At 39.0% G+C, this 14,878-nt stretch overlaps 1 protein-coding gene across 2 annotated transcripts in view; it reads right to left on the reverse strand.

Annotated features, from left to right (window-relative positions):
• Tbc1d12 (TBC1 domain family member 12) overlaps positions 1-14,878 on the reverse strand; it is a 65,532-nt gene that overhangs the window by 29,487 nt on the left and 21,167 nt on the right. For both annotated transcript variants that reach the window (XM_085693846.2, XM_085693845.2), the window contains exon 3: positions 5,556-5,671. In XM_085693846.2, the coding sequence (XP_085549972.2) occupies positions 5,556-5,671 (116 nt within the window). The remainder of the gene's footprint in view (positions 1-5,555; positions 5,672-14,878) is intronic.

Below are 14,878 nucleotides of genomic sequence, written 5' to 3' on the forward strand. Positions count from 1 at the left end.
TCATTAGGAAGTGGGACTATTTGAGAGGGATTAGGAGGTGAGACCTTGCTGGAGTAAGTGTGGCTTTGTTGGAGGAAGTGTGTCACTGGAAGTGGGGGCAGTGGGGGAGGGGGGTGCTTCTGGTTTCAAAAGCCCAAACTAGTTCCAATGTTTCTTCCTGCTGCCTGTGGATCCAGATAGAGAACTCTTGACTTCTCTTCCAGTACTATGTCTGCGTATATGCTGCTATGCTCCCTACTAATGATGAAAATGGGCTAAACCTGACAGAGGCCAGTGGTACAAGTCTTTAATCCCAGTGCTCAGGAGGCAGAGGCAGGCTCTACATCTGAGTTAGAGACCAGCCTGTACTAGGACAGTCAAGGCTAAACAGAGAAACCCTGTTTCGACAAAAACAAACAAACAAACAAAAAACAACAAAAAAAGAAGATGGATTAAACCTCTGAAACTGTAAGCAAGCCCCAATTAAATGTTTTCTTTTATAAGAGCTACCTTGGTCATGGTGTCTCTTCACCGCAATAGAACACTAATTATGACAGTGAGACTCTGGGGGCCATTCTTGTTCATATAACCAAAGTCACCTTTCACTAGCACCTTTCAGAATTTCTATTATTCAGTTTGGTATTGGTGCACATGTAGATCCAGCACTCAGGAACCAAGGCAAAAGGATTACAAATGCTAAACAGCTTGAGCCATGTAGTGAGACCCTATCTCAAAGAAGCTGTTGCTGAAGTTGTCAAATATGTTGCTAGCAGAATAATAGAAGCAATTTTACCCACTGATACTTCTTTTTAAAAAGTGTTATAAGTATCAGTGTTTTTGTTTTTTTTTAACAAATTGACAAGAAACACAGCAACATATTAGTGTATCTGGATACATCATATTCCTTAAGGATGTCTTAATTTTTGTTTTGTTTTTGTTTTTCTGAGATGGTTTCTCTGTGGATTTCTTGATTTTTAGTTATATTAATAGAGAAAAAGGCATACACACACACACACAAGGATGAATTTACAGAAAGTACTGTATTTGAAATCTTCTAACTAAGATTTTAGGTGATGAAATAGTTATCATTGCTCCATCTGTAAAAAAAAGTTCCAACCATAAAAACCTGTGCAGTTTAAAAAGAACCCTATGAACTCAGTGACTCCAGATGCATCTAAAACTATGGAACAAGAGAGAAAAGGGAGAACCACGCACAGGTTTCCTTTGGAGAAGAAACTCCTTACATTATCACTTCTGTTTGCATAGGAGGAAGCGTCCAACACCAATTCCATGCTAAAGAGGAAATTCTGCCCCTTTTTTCTACGATTTATATTTTTATATGTGTATCTCTATATGTTTATGTGCACCACGTATATGTAGGTGCACACAGAAGCCAGAGGGCATCAGATTCTCTGGAACTGGAGTTACAGGCAGTTGTAGCCACCCAATATGGGTGCTGGGAAGCACTAGAATAGGTTCTCTGCAAGAACAATCTTCGAGTTTGTTTTGTTGTCGCTGTGATCATCCTGATCAAAATCAACTTAGAGAAGAAAGGGTTTATTTCAGCTTCCATGTTGTTGCTCATAACGAAGAGAAGGCACAGCAGGAGCGCCAGGTGGGAACCTGGATGCAGAAACTGAAGCAGAGACCATGAAGGAGAGATACTTAATGGGCAGATCCCCTAGCTAATGCTCAGCCTGCTCTCATACAACACCTGCCCAGGGGTAGCACTACCCATAGGGGGTTGGGCCCTCCTACAATAATCGGTAACAAAGAGAATATCTCACAGATATGCCCTTCTTCATCTGAGGCTCCCTCTTTTCAGGTAACTATGGGTTTGTATCAAGGTGACCACTGACAAACTGACCACAGGCAATAACTATGACTTATTGCCTTTAAGTATCCTTAACCGACTGTGTCTTTTCTCTGGCCCTTTGCCCTTTCTGTACTGCTCTCGTAAATGATTATCTCATAGCTAAAAAATTGTCATTACCAGTAAGTTGAATTTAAAAGCAAGCCAGCAGCCAGGAGGCAGAGGCAGGTGGATCTCTGTCAGCTTGAGACCAGTATGATCTACATAATGAGTTCTAAGCTAGCCTGGGTTATAGAGTGAGACCCTGCCTCAAAACAAAACAAAACAAACAAACAAACAAAAAACAGGGTATCTTGAACCTGTCTGCATCCACGAACAGGAAAACAAACAAAGCCTACAAAATTTCTAAGGACTCTGCTCCAGCTTCTCAGCCTCTAACTGGATAGATGTTATCTGACCCAAATCTGTCAGAAGGTATTCTGGGAGAGAAAAGGTAGGTGTTCCACTTAGTATTCATGCTGTACCCATGGATTACCATCTGGTTTATCCTTCATAAGACTGAATTTTCATTTACTTCAGTTCTCTTCACCTATTTTTTCAACTCATTGCAGAGGAGACAAGTAATGAGCGATTAAGCATTTCCATATTCATCCTTTAAATGACAGTTATATAAATCACATAAGTCATTTCCTTCTAGAATGGTCCTAGTCAAATTTAAGAATTCATTATAGCAAATCAGAGTTAAATGAAACAGAGATCACATTTAATCTCTAGATTACAGATGACTAGATACATGGGGGGAAGCTCCAACACTTATTCTAATTATTACTATATCAAATTTAGAGTAATAGAATAATCTACCTGCTTAGTTTGGAGTCTATCTAAAGATCCTCAGCCAAATAATTTTTTCCTTGCTTATCTAATCATCCTTGCTTTCCTGCAAATGATTCTTCCTAAGAACAGAATCTTGGAATTGTCTGAGTTCATTTTTATATCTGGAAGTCTGAAGTGAAACTTTTACATGGTCTCATTACTAATTGTAGGGGTGGGGGTGGGGACAGGGAGGATGAGAGAGGGATTTCACTGGATACCCCAGGGTTGTACAAATCTTACTGCATAGCATATGTTGGCCTCCAACTCACAGCAATGCTTTTGCCTCAGCCATCCAAGTCCTGGAGTAACAGCTGTGAGTCAGTACTCCCAGCTCCTATTACCAGGTTCCTAAAAAGCCTTTCTAAAATAAAAAACAACAAAAAAACAACGTAAAAATTATTGAGAATAAAGTTACTAAATTAAGAAGTCATTTGGAGGTTCTAGAGGGGGAGTGTTAACTACTTAATCAAACACTCTCTATCATGGAAGATCATTCTCGTCAACCAAACACACTGCATTAGGAAGGACATAATGTAGGAAGCAGAACTTAGAATAAATAAGCACTGGAGAAACCAGGACTGCCAATCACGTGTGCCTACTATCTTCAATGGAAGGAAATGAATAATACATAGTCACCTAGAATGCCAGAGTGAAAAGTAGTCAATCAACTTAGTGATCTTTTTGCTACTCTATGAGCCAGCCTTCCCGGATCCCCCAATACCCTGAGCATTGTTTAGGTCCTGATCCTGAGCTTTGTCTCCTAAGTGAATAGAACACCATCCCTATGAAAGAGGCCCTATGTATTTTGGCATCCTCCACCAATAGAATCTATCCTATATGATAGAATCTTCTAGACCTGAGCTCTATTTAATCAGTCAGTAGAACTCATTCTTATTGTAAAGGTCATGGGTCACAAGTTCTATGACTTAAATGTTTATATGGATAAAAAAAAATAAACCACAGGGCCAGCCCAGGGCTTAATCTGGTGCCCACAAAATTGGCATGGCAGTGTTCTGAGTTCTCATTCTCTCTCTCTCTCTCTCTCTCTCTCTCTCTCTCTCTCTCTCTCTCTCTCTCTCGGTTGGTTTTTCAAGACAGGGTTTCTCTGGATAGTCTTGGCTGTCCTAGAACTCACTCTTTAGACCAGGCTGGCCTTAAACTCATAGAGATCCACCTGCCTCTGCCTCCTGAGCGCTGGGATTAAAGGCGTTATCTCTCCATGGTCAACTTTCCCACTAATGGCAATACGTTCAAGAACTCTTCAACACATGCAGAGAGGTAAGTGAGACACTCAGATCAGTCCAGTCAACTATGGTGATCAGTGGGTAGACGTATATCACATCCAGATTATTCTCACACCCAGTTCTAGCCAATTAAAAAGTTGTATGAGGGCCACAATTTTTTAGTCTTAAATGCCCTTATAATCCCAATCCAACCTTTCATCTTCTTTGAAAGCTTCTACAGAACATTCTACTTTTGTTTAGCTCAGGATTGTTTATTTTTATGTTCAACAAGGTAACAGATGCAGACCAGCTAAGTGACAAGATGAGCGAGAAGGAAAAATGAAAACAAAAACCTAACAACAACAACAACAAAAAAAACCACACCCAAGAGACTCAGATAGGGGAAAAGAGATTAGGAAACAAATAGTATTTCTTTAGTAAGGGTGTAAGTAAGATACTTGCTAGGGATTGAACCCAGGGCCTTGCACATTCTAAATATACACTCTACCCCTAAACTGTAGCCAACCCCTAAGAAAAGATATATTTTTTAAGATTTTATTTATTTATTAAGTATACAGTGTTCTGTCAGAAAAGGGCACCAGATCCCATTATAGATGGTTGTAAGTCACCATGTGGTTGCTGGGAATTGAACTCAGAACCTCTAGAAGAGCAGCCAGTGCTCTTAACCTCTGAGCCATCTCTCCAGCCCCATAAAAGATTTTTTTTAGTTGTATTATTATTATGTGTATGAGTGTTTTGACATCATGTACTTCTAGGCACCATGTGCAAGTTTGGTACCCAAAGGCAGGAAGAGGGCCTGGAACTGGACTCATTGTGAGCTACCATGTGGGTACTGAGTATTGAACCTGGGTCCTCTCAAAGTGTAGCTGATGCTCTTAACCATTGACCTACCTCTCCAGCCCAAGAATAGATTCTTAGTAGTAGTAAACGAGCTGGTTGGCATTCAGTAGTTATATGATATAAAAGGCAAGGATTGGTATATCTCAAATACATACTAGACATCAAAACCAAAATAATCCCCTAGTAATGCTTGCCATAAGATAAAGAATACTGCGTTGAAATAGAAACAGACATAAAAAAACATGTCGGTTTTTATTGGTGGTGGTACAGTTCTGAGACTAAAGTCTTGGTGTGTATGTGTGTGTGCATTTGTGTGTGTCTAGTATGTATGTATGCATCTCCCAGCCTGATCATAAATTGTGGTTTCAAGTGACACTCCTACCTCAGCTCCTGGACAGAAGGGACTACAGGTACACATCATCATTCCTGGAAAGAATAAAGATTTTGTTTTATAAGGGCTGGGTTGTGGTGGTGCACACCTTTAGTTCCAGCACTGGTCTACATAAAGTTCCAGGACAGCCAGGTCTACTAGTGAGGCTGTAAAGATAAAGCCTGAACATCAAAAATATGTTTTTCCCTGTTCATTTTAGGATACATGGTGATGCATCCTATAAGTCTACACTGGGAAGTACAACAGGAAAATATTAGATTTAAAACCAGCCTGGGCTAAATGAGATCCTATCTCAAAATGAAACAGAAAAAAAAATCCCTTCCTGTATTTAAGTTCTATTTTAAATGAAATAGTGAAAACAATTAAATCTAACTTTAAGCATAAATAATGAACCTAATGATCACTAAATACTTACGATGGCCGGTCCTCAAGAATCAGGGCAGTGGTAGAAAGTGGCTCAAACTCAAAATTCTTACGTCTTGAAGACTGAGGTGGTACTTTACAGGTTCTCCCTGTTCGTGCTTCATATTCCTAGAGCAAATAAGGATATAATTTATATAGAGACTTTTCTAATTTTCAGTATGTACTATTAAACCTCTATCATTAAGGGCATTATGCTATAAGGGATATAAAATATCAAGAAAATAAATAAATTTCTTTTTTATTTCCTAGGGCAGCCTAATTATAAATTCATGTTATATAAAAAGTACCAAAATGTGTTAGGAAAAAGAATGACAGAAATACTACAGACAAACTGGGGGTGGTCTTAGGGACCCTTTGTTTTATTTCCCTTAGTAGTATCATCTACCTAAGCAGATAAAGTTACTTTCTATGTCTTAGATGAATGATGTAAATGCTGAGACAGGAGATAGCCTATTTAACTGTGATGCTCAGAAGAACTCTCGAAAGGGTGACATTGAGATTCTAATAAAATGGTGCTTTTAGATTTCGGGCTTCTGTAACTCTAACTACTACATATATAAACACTCCAAGAGAAGAAAGTCTTGGCTTATAAGTACACCTTATAATTATAAACAAACTACCAATACATCATATAAATTATAGCCTAAAACACAATAAACTCTACTAAATTAAAAAATAATTGTTTTATAATATTCCTTTATTTCATTGAATCTGATCATTCTACTAAAAGATACAATATTAATATATTCTTTGTAGAATTATTTAAATTTCTCCCTTTGAGCTTCTTTTTGTTGTTGTTGTTATTTTTTCAAGAGAGAGTTTTTCTATGGGTATAAGCACATGTATTTGGAAATCAGCTTGATATTATATCAGTTTAGCTACACGTCTTTATTCAGCACCCCAATCCATCCAGGGCCTATGATCTCAAGACCTCATCATGAGTTTTTGGACTTTGGTTTTTTGGTTTGTTTTCTGGTTTTTCGAGACAGGGTTTCTCTGTGCAGCCCTGGCTGTTTTAAACTCACTCTGTAGACCAGGCTGGTCTCAAACTCAGAGATCCACTTGCCTTTGTCTATGCCTCTTGAGTGTTGGGATTAAAGGCATGCACTACCACCACCAAGCCCACTTGAGCAATTTAAAGAAATGTTTACAATTTTGTGAAATCCATTCCCAGAAACTGACCAAAAATCAATATTAAGTTGATTCATTTATAATCTGTATGATTCATACTTTTATATTTCTCTTTAAAAAAAAAAGCTGCCTGAGTCTGGATAGACTGCTTGACAGTTAAGAGCACTTGCTCTTGTTGCTCTTATAGAATCTAGATTATCAGAGCTCAGATCCCAGCACCCACGATGAACAGCTCACAACTACCTATAACTCCAGCTCCAGGAGATTCTGACAATCTCTTCTGGACTTTGCAAGTACCTGAATTTACATGCACAAACTCATGTGCAGACACAACAGATAGACAGACAGACACACACACACACACATACACACACACAATTTTTGAAAGTCATCTAGCAATTACAAAAGACATTAATTGATCATTCATATGAAGAAAATTAAATGTACTTAAAGTGATCAAAGGTTTCATTCACTAGTGCTTAGCTACCACAGCCTATAATTCTTTTTATATGATGTGGTAGTTTGAATGTAACTGGCCCCCATAAATTAATAGGGAGTAGCCCTATTAGGAGGTGCAGCTTTGTTAGAGTGGCTATGGCCTTTTTGGAGGAAGTGTATCACTGTGGGGGCAGGCTTTGAGGTTTCCTATGCTCAGGATACTTTCCCAGTGTCTTAATTGACTTCCTATTGCCTGCCAGATGTAGGACTCTCAGTTACTCCTCCAGCACCACGTCTGTCTGTCTGCATGCCTCCATGCTCCCCGCCACAATAATAGACTGAATCTATGAAACTGTTAGCCGCCACCTCAGTTCATTGTTTTCCTCTATAACAGTTGCCATGATCATGTGTCTCTTCACAGCAATAAAAATCCTAACGAAGATATATGATTATTACACATTTTCTAACTCAGAATATTTCTCTATATTGAATCATTATAATGCAAAATATGAATTTACTGTATTTAAGGAGATAACAACCAACTTGAAATTTCAGCAGTGAATTACAAACTGTAAAAAGTGACAGAGCAGGACTACAGAGATGGAGACCCACACAGTGGAAGGAGGGAACTGACTTCAACATGTATGCCATGGAACATTTGTGTATGCACACATAGAGAGACACATACAGATACACAAATACAATGTAATGTAATTTTTAAAAGCAATATAGCAGCTGACATGGTGGTGCATGCTTATAATTCTAGTACTTGGGAGGTAATGAATAGCACCTCCTCCAGACAAACCTGAGTGTGAGACCTTGCCTCCAAACAAAACAAAAACAAAAACAAATTATAGAGAGGATTTAATGTATAGTGCTGCCAAAAGATGTTTTTCCTCCCCTCCCACCATCTTTCATTTTTGCCAAGTTCTTCCTATATAGCCCTAATTGGCCTGGAACTCACTGTGTAGACTCTCATTGTGCAGACCAGCCTGACATTGAACTCACCAACATCTGCTTATTTCTGTCTCCTGAGTGCTGGGATTTTGTTTTATTTTATTTTTATTTATTTATTTTTGGTTTTTCAAGATGGGGTTTCTCTGTGTTACAACTATGGCTGTCCTTTATGGACCAGGTTGGCCTTAAACTCAGAGATCTACCTGCCTCTGCCTCCCAAGTGCTGGGATTAAAGGCATGCACCACCACTGCCCAGCTAGTGATAGGGTTTTAAAAAGATGTGCCACCATGCCAGGCAAAATTTGTATTTTTTCTTAGTTTGATTTTGGTGTTTTGCTGGCATTTATGTTATATATACATGCAGCGCCTGTAGAGGCCAGAAGAGGGCATAGGATTCCCTGGAACTGGAGTAATAGCTGTGAGTCACTATTTGAGTATTGGAAATCAAACCTGGGTTTGAAGAGGAGCCATTGCTTTTAACCACAGAGCCATGTCTACAGGTCCAAGATTTGTATTCTCAACACAAATTCTAAATAATGCTAATAAGACACTATGTTTGAGAAGCAGAATGCCAGACTGACCCACTATAACTTCATGTCCATATCTCCAAATCTACTGCTTAGTTTCTATGCTACTTCCAGAATTATCTTTATAATATATATAAATTTGGTATTTCAATACCTTACTTAAAGGTATTTTGGATAAAATCTAGTTTTCTAACCTTATAGCTAAGGATTCTTCATCATCTACTCTAGATCCCTGATATGTCAGCTGTTATGATTTGGATTTTAAATGTACCTGAAGGACACATATGTAAAATTCAAATTTTGTATATTGATACAAATTTGATGTTAATTTTGCTAGAACATAATGTACATACATTTCTACTCTTGTTCAAGGTATTATACCTATAACACTCATTTAACAATGTAATGCAAATTTCTAGTACTTGAAAATCTATTATTACCAACTGTTCAGGATACTAAGAAAATGCAGGTTAGTAGTTAATCACCAATTATAATCGAACTTATAGTCACATTAGGTACGTTTTCAAGGTAAAACAGATATATTTTAGATAGACAGGTCATCTTCAAACACTTCAGAGATCTACAGAATATGACATTTAAGATGTTTCAATAACATAAGTTTCTTTTTTTATGACACTGAGACATGTCAGCTCCTGGCAGCACAAATCTACTTCAGAGAAGATGATGGGCAGTGAAGGATCTCCACATGAAGCTTACTTTCTTTGGGACAAAGTAAGCCACTGGGCCTCAACTGCTAAAAGTATGTTATTCTATTGGACAAGCAGGATACAAAACAAAGTGACTGTCAAACACTGCTGAGACAAGGAGAAACAGTCCTTCAGAAAACCCTTTTTCACAGAAAAGTCTGTCAGATACACTAGGAACGTAGGCCAAAGATGGATTCCCCAATGTTGTAGTGGAACTGTGGGTGACTGTCTAGGTAGTGAGCTGTTTCTGTCATTTTTCACATTTTTGGACGTCACTGGTTTGCACTCCCTGCTTACTCAGTTAATAATATTTCCTTCTTGGGTCTCTGAGGGAGTTGAAGACTAGATAGTTATGGTTATAGCTTTCCTTGTTTACCAGATGCAGAAAGTAAGTTATGATAGAACATAAATTAGGTACAAGACTTTGAATTCACCAAGATAGGATATGGAGTATTTTCTCTGAATTTATCAAAATTAAAAATGGACATTGTTGATGCATTTATTGCCTGTATATATTGAATATAGTTAATGTACTTATTGTATATAGCTTTTCTTTCTTTTTTTAAAGCCTCTTTTTTAAGATTTATTTATTTATTTTATGTATGAGTGCTCTATCTGCACCTTTATGCCAGAAAGGGCATCAGATCCTACTACAGATAGTTGTACGACACTATGTGGTTGCTGGAAATTGAGTTCAGGACCTCTTGAAGAGAAGCCAATACTCTTAACTCTAAGCCATCTCTCCAGCCCCCAATATATAGCTTTTCTTACATTGGTTATAGCTTTCTTTTTTTATTTTAGACAGAAAAGGGGAAATGTAGTGATATTTCATTTGGGCTTTAATAAATAAAGTTTGCCTGAAAATCAGAATGCAAAACAGCTACTCTAGTCAGCCATACAAGCCAGACAGTGGTAGCACACACCTTTAATCCCAGCAGCCACACAGTTAGCCACAGAGGTCAGGAAGGGTGGTGCCTGCCTATAATTCCAGCACTAGAGAGTAATATAAGGCAGGATGAGAAAGGAACTATTTTTCTTTCAGTCTGAAGATTTCAAAGAGGTAAGAGCTCTCTAGTGGCTTGACTGTTTTGCTTTTCTGATTTTCAGCTTGAACCCCAACATCTGTCTCTGAGTTTTTTTATTATTCATGCTACAGGAAATTCTGGAGGCACCACCATTACTGACTTCAAGCTCTACTATAGAGCATTAGTAATAAAAACAGTTTGGTATTGGCATAAAAACAGGCATGTGGATCAATGGAATTGAACTGAAGATCCTGATATTAATCCACACACCTAGTAACACCTGATTTTGACAAAGAAGCAAAAATTGTACAATGAAAAGAAGAAATCATCTTTAACAAATGGTGCTGGCATAACTGGATGTTGACATGTAGAAAAATGCAAATAATCTATAACTATCACCATGCATAAAACTCAAGTCCAAATGGATCAAAGACCTCAATATAAATCCAGTTACACAGAACCTGATAGAAGAGAAAGTGAGAAGTAGCTTTGAATGCATGGGCACAGGAGACTACTTCCTAAATATAACCCCAGTAGTACAGACACTGAAAGCAACAATCAATAAATGGGACCTGAAACTGAGACGTTTCTGTAAAGCAAAGGACATGGTCAATAAGACAAAACAGCAGCCTTAAAACTGGGAAAAGATCTTCACCAATCCCACATCTGACAGAAGGTTGATTTCCAAAACATACAAAGAACTCAAGAAACTAGACATCAAAATACCAAATAATCCAATTAAAAAATGAGTGCAGCTAGATCTAAAGAGAATTCTCAACAGGAGAAACTCAAATGGCTAAAAGACAGTTAAGGATTCGCTCAACATTCTTAGCCATCAGGAAAATGCAAATCAAAACAACTTTGAGATACTATCTTACACCTGTCAGAATGGCTAAGATCAAAAAGACTGATGGCAGCTTATGCTGGAAAGGATGTGGAGTAAGGGGAACACTTCCCTACTGCTGGTGGAAGTACAAACCTGTACAGCCATTTTGGAAATCAATATGGCGGTTTCTCAAAAAATTGAGAATCAATCTACCTCAAGACCCAGCAATACCACTTCTGGGTATATACCCAAAGGATGCACAATCATACCACAAGGACATTTGGTCAACTATGTTCATAGCAGCATTATTTGTAATAGCCAGAACCTGGAAATAACCTAGATGTCCCTCAACTGAAAAATGGATAAAGAAAATGTGGTACATTTATACAATGGATTATTACTCAGCAGAAAAAAAAACCACTTACACCTTGAAATTTGCATGCAAATTGGTGAAACTATAAAAAAAAAATCCTGAATGAGGTGACCCAGACCCAGAAAGACAAACACAGTATGTACTCACTCAAAAATGGATAGAAGACAAAAAGCAAAGGATAACTAGGCTACAATCTACAACCCCAGAGAAGCTAGGTAAAAAGGAGGACTCTAAGAGGGACAAACATGGAGGCCCCAGGAAAGGTAAATAGTTAAGATCTCCTGGGAAAACTGGGGGAGGGGGGAATAAATGAGAGGGGATAGAGTGGGAACATGAGGATTCAAGATGGCTGAGTTGGGGAGGAATGGAGAAGGGGAGTAATGAGAGATTATCTTGATAGAGGGAGCCATTATGGGACTAGCAGTGGGACCAGGTCTTATCCTGGGTACATGAACTGGCTCTTTGGACCCCATTCCCTATGGTGGAATACCTTACTTAGCCTTAATACATGGGGAAGAGGCTTGGTTTTGCCTCAACTTGGTATGCCAGACTTTGCTGGCTCCCCAAAGGAGGCTTTACAGCCTCTGAGGAGTGAATGAAGGTGGGATAGGGGAAGTAGGGGAGTGGGAGAAGGAAAGTAAGGATGAGCTGGGGCTGGCATGTAAAATGAAAGAAAAAAATTTAAAATAAAAAGAAGAGCCAGCTGAGACAAGCCTAAGCCAAAGGCCAACCTTTTGTAATGAATAAGACATCTCTGGAACACGGTATGTATTCACTCATAAGTGGATTCTAACTATAATTAAAGGTCTTTGAGCCTATTATTCGTGATCCTAGAGAAGCTAAATAAGAAGATGAACCTGAGGAATATTATTTAGCTATCCGCCAGGAGGTAGGAAATAGACAAGAGTCCCAGGTAACCTCGGGTGCATGGGGGGGTGTTGTTGGAAGGGGAGAGGGTTAGAGAGAAGGGAGTAGGGGAGGAATGGGTAAAGCTAGGTGGCCTGGGATGGGGGGGAGGGAGGAAGGATGAATATGGGATCAGGGAAGAATATATTTCAACTAAGGGAGTCATTTTAGGGTTTACAGGAGACTTGATTATATATGGGATCCCAGGTCCAAGGAGAGATCCCCAGATTGTTCTCTGGACAGAGGAGAGGGTGCCTGAACCGGCCTTGACCCATAACCATACTGATGAATATTTTGCTTATCACCATAGATCCTTCATTTGGTGAAGGACGGCGATACAGACGGAGACCCACATTGGAGCACCGGACTGAGCCCCCCAAGGTCCAAATGAGGAGCAGAAGGAAAGAGAACATGAGCACGGAAGACAAGATCAGAGGGAACCTTCATCCGACGATGGATGGCGATACAGACGGAGACCCACATTGGAGCACCGGACTAAGCCCCCCCAAGGTCCAAATGAGGAGCAGAAGGAGGAAGAACATGAAAAAAGAAATCAGGACTGCGAGGAATGCTCTCACCCACTGATACAAGGGGACGGATCTAATGAGAGTTTACCAAGGCCAGTTGGACTGGGACTGAACGAGGACGTGATCTAACCAGATTCTCAGAATTTGGCCGGATTCTCTGAATGTGGCTGGCCCGAAGTCTTTCTGAAAAGCCATTGACTATGACACTGGGACTTGTTTCCTCTGCATATACTGGATTTTGGGGATCCAGTCTGTTTGGATACTCACCTTCCTGGACCTGGAGGGAGGGGGGAGGAACTTGAACTTCCCACAGGGCAGGAAACCCTGACTGCCCTAAGGGATGAAGAGGGAGGAGGAGAGGGTGTGGGGGAAGTGGGAGGGTGTTGGGAAGAGGGGTGGAAATGGAAACTTTTATAATTTAATAAAATTACTTTCAAAAAAAATAAAGAAAGAAAAAAAAAGACATCTCTGTGTCATTATTTGGGAGCTGGTGGGACAGAGAAAGACTCATCACATCTATCACCCTTATTTTAAATTCATTACTATTTTTTATATAGTTTCCATATTTTTCTCATACTCATCTCATAAAAACCATCGACAATGATAATGTCATTGAAAAGAATTTAGTATCACTTAATATTAAAACAACTTCTTTATTAACAGCTACACACTGCCTGACAAAAGTGGGAGTCTATTGACTCTGCATCAAAAAATAACTCATGTGTCTCCTCTGCATAACAAAGTATGTAGGCATAAGATTTGGGAATCATAGCACTCTAAAGCAGCAATAAACTACTATTTTAATATCTGTAAATGAAACTAATCATGTATTTTTTGTTTGTTTGTTTTTTGAGGCAGAGTATAGTAGCCCAGGGTGGCTGCAAACTCCATACAAAGCTGAGGGCTTTCACACACCACTAACCCAGCTTATGCAGTGCTGAGGGATGCTAGCAAGCTGAACAACATCCCCTGACACAACAGTGCTTTAATCTTTGTTCATTTTTGTCTCTGTTTCTGAAATAGAGTCTCACAAGCATTACTGCTGATGTGAACTGCTATGTAGATTAGGTTGCCCTTGCATTTGCTGCAGTCCTCCCTTTTCCCTGTGCCTCCAGAGAGCTGAGAATTATAGGCATGTGCCACCACACCTAGCCAAGTGTTCTTAGAGATCCAAAAATTATTACTAGGATGAAATATAAAAAAACAAATAATTATTACTTGGGAAACAAAAGAAACATTATTAACTCCTTAAAGATATTTTTCTAATATTAATAATGATTAAAGTTTTTATTTTTATAGATGCTGGCTATATTAAATCTGGAAACTACAACTGGACAAGAGAAAACAGAATTTATTTATTTAGAGACAGGGTTTCCCTATGTAGGACTGGCTAGCATGGAACTTGCTATGTAAATCAGACTGGCCTTGAACTCACAGAAATCTGCTTACTGCTGTCTCCCAAGTGTAAATGTCAGGATTAAAGGGGTGCACCACCATGTCAGGCTTAAAAATTCCTTTCAAACAACAATTCAGAGTTTTAGAACAGTTCAAATTGAGCCAGGTTCACCACTTTCCAGTCTCAATGGAGTGAGTAGCACAAGTTTAGGAGTCAAAATAAGTTTTAGAAATTCCATATGGTTGGTAATACAAATATTAAAAAGACTTGGCTTCTAAATCACTAGGAAGCAATTACAAGGCAATGCTCAATGGCAAAACCTTTCAGTACAGGCAGAAAGCAGAAGCTTCAAGAACAATGGGGCAGTCCTCAACTCTCTGTCCCAGCTCCATCTGTTCACAGCAGCGATGCTCACCAAATCTTTGCCAGATAAAGTGTGCAGGGAGAGTGATTAGCTAAGCTCGGCATCCTCTACCCTTCAGATACTCAAGAATAACTAGAA

The sequence above is a fragment of the Myodes glareolus genome, chromosome 7 (genome assembly GCF_982192425.1).
Source record: "Myodes glareolus chromosome 7, mMyoGla1.1, whole genome shotgun sequence".
In the NCBI taxonomy this organism is placed as follows: domain Eukaryota; kingdom Metazoa; phylum Chordata; class Mammalia; order Rodentia; family Cricetidae; genus Myodes; species Myodes glareolus.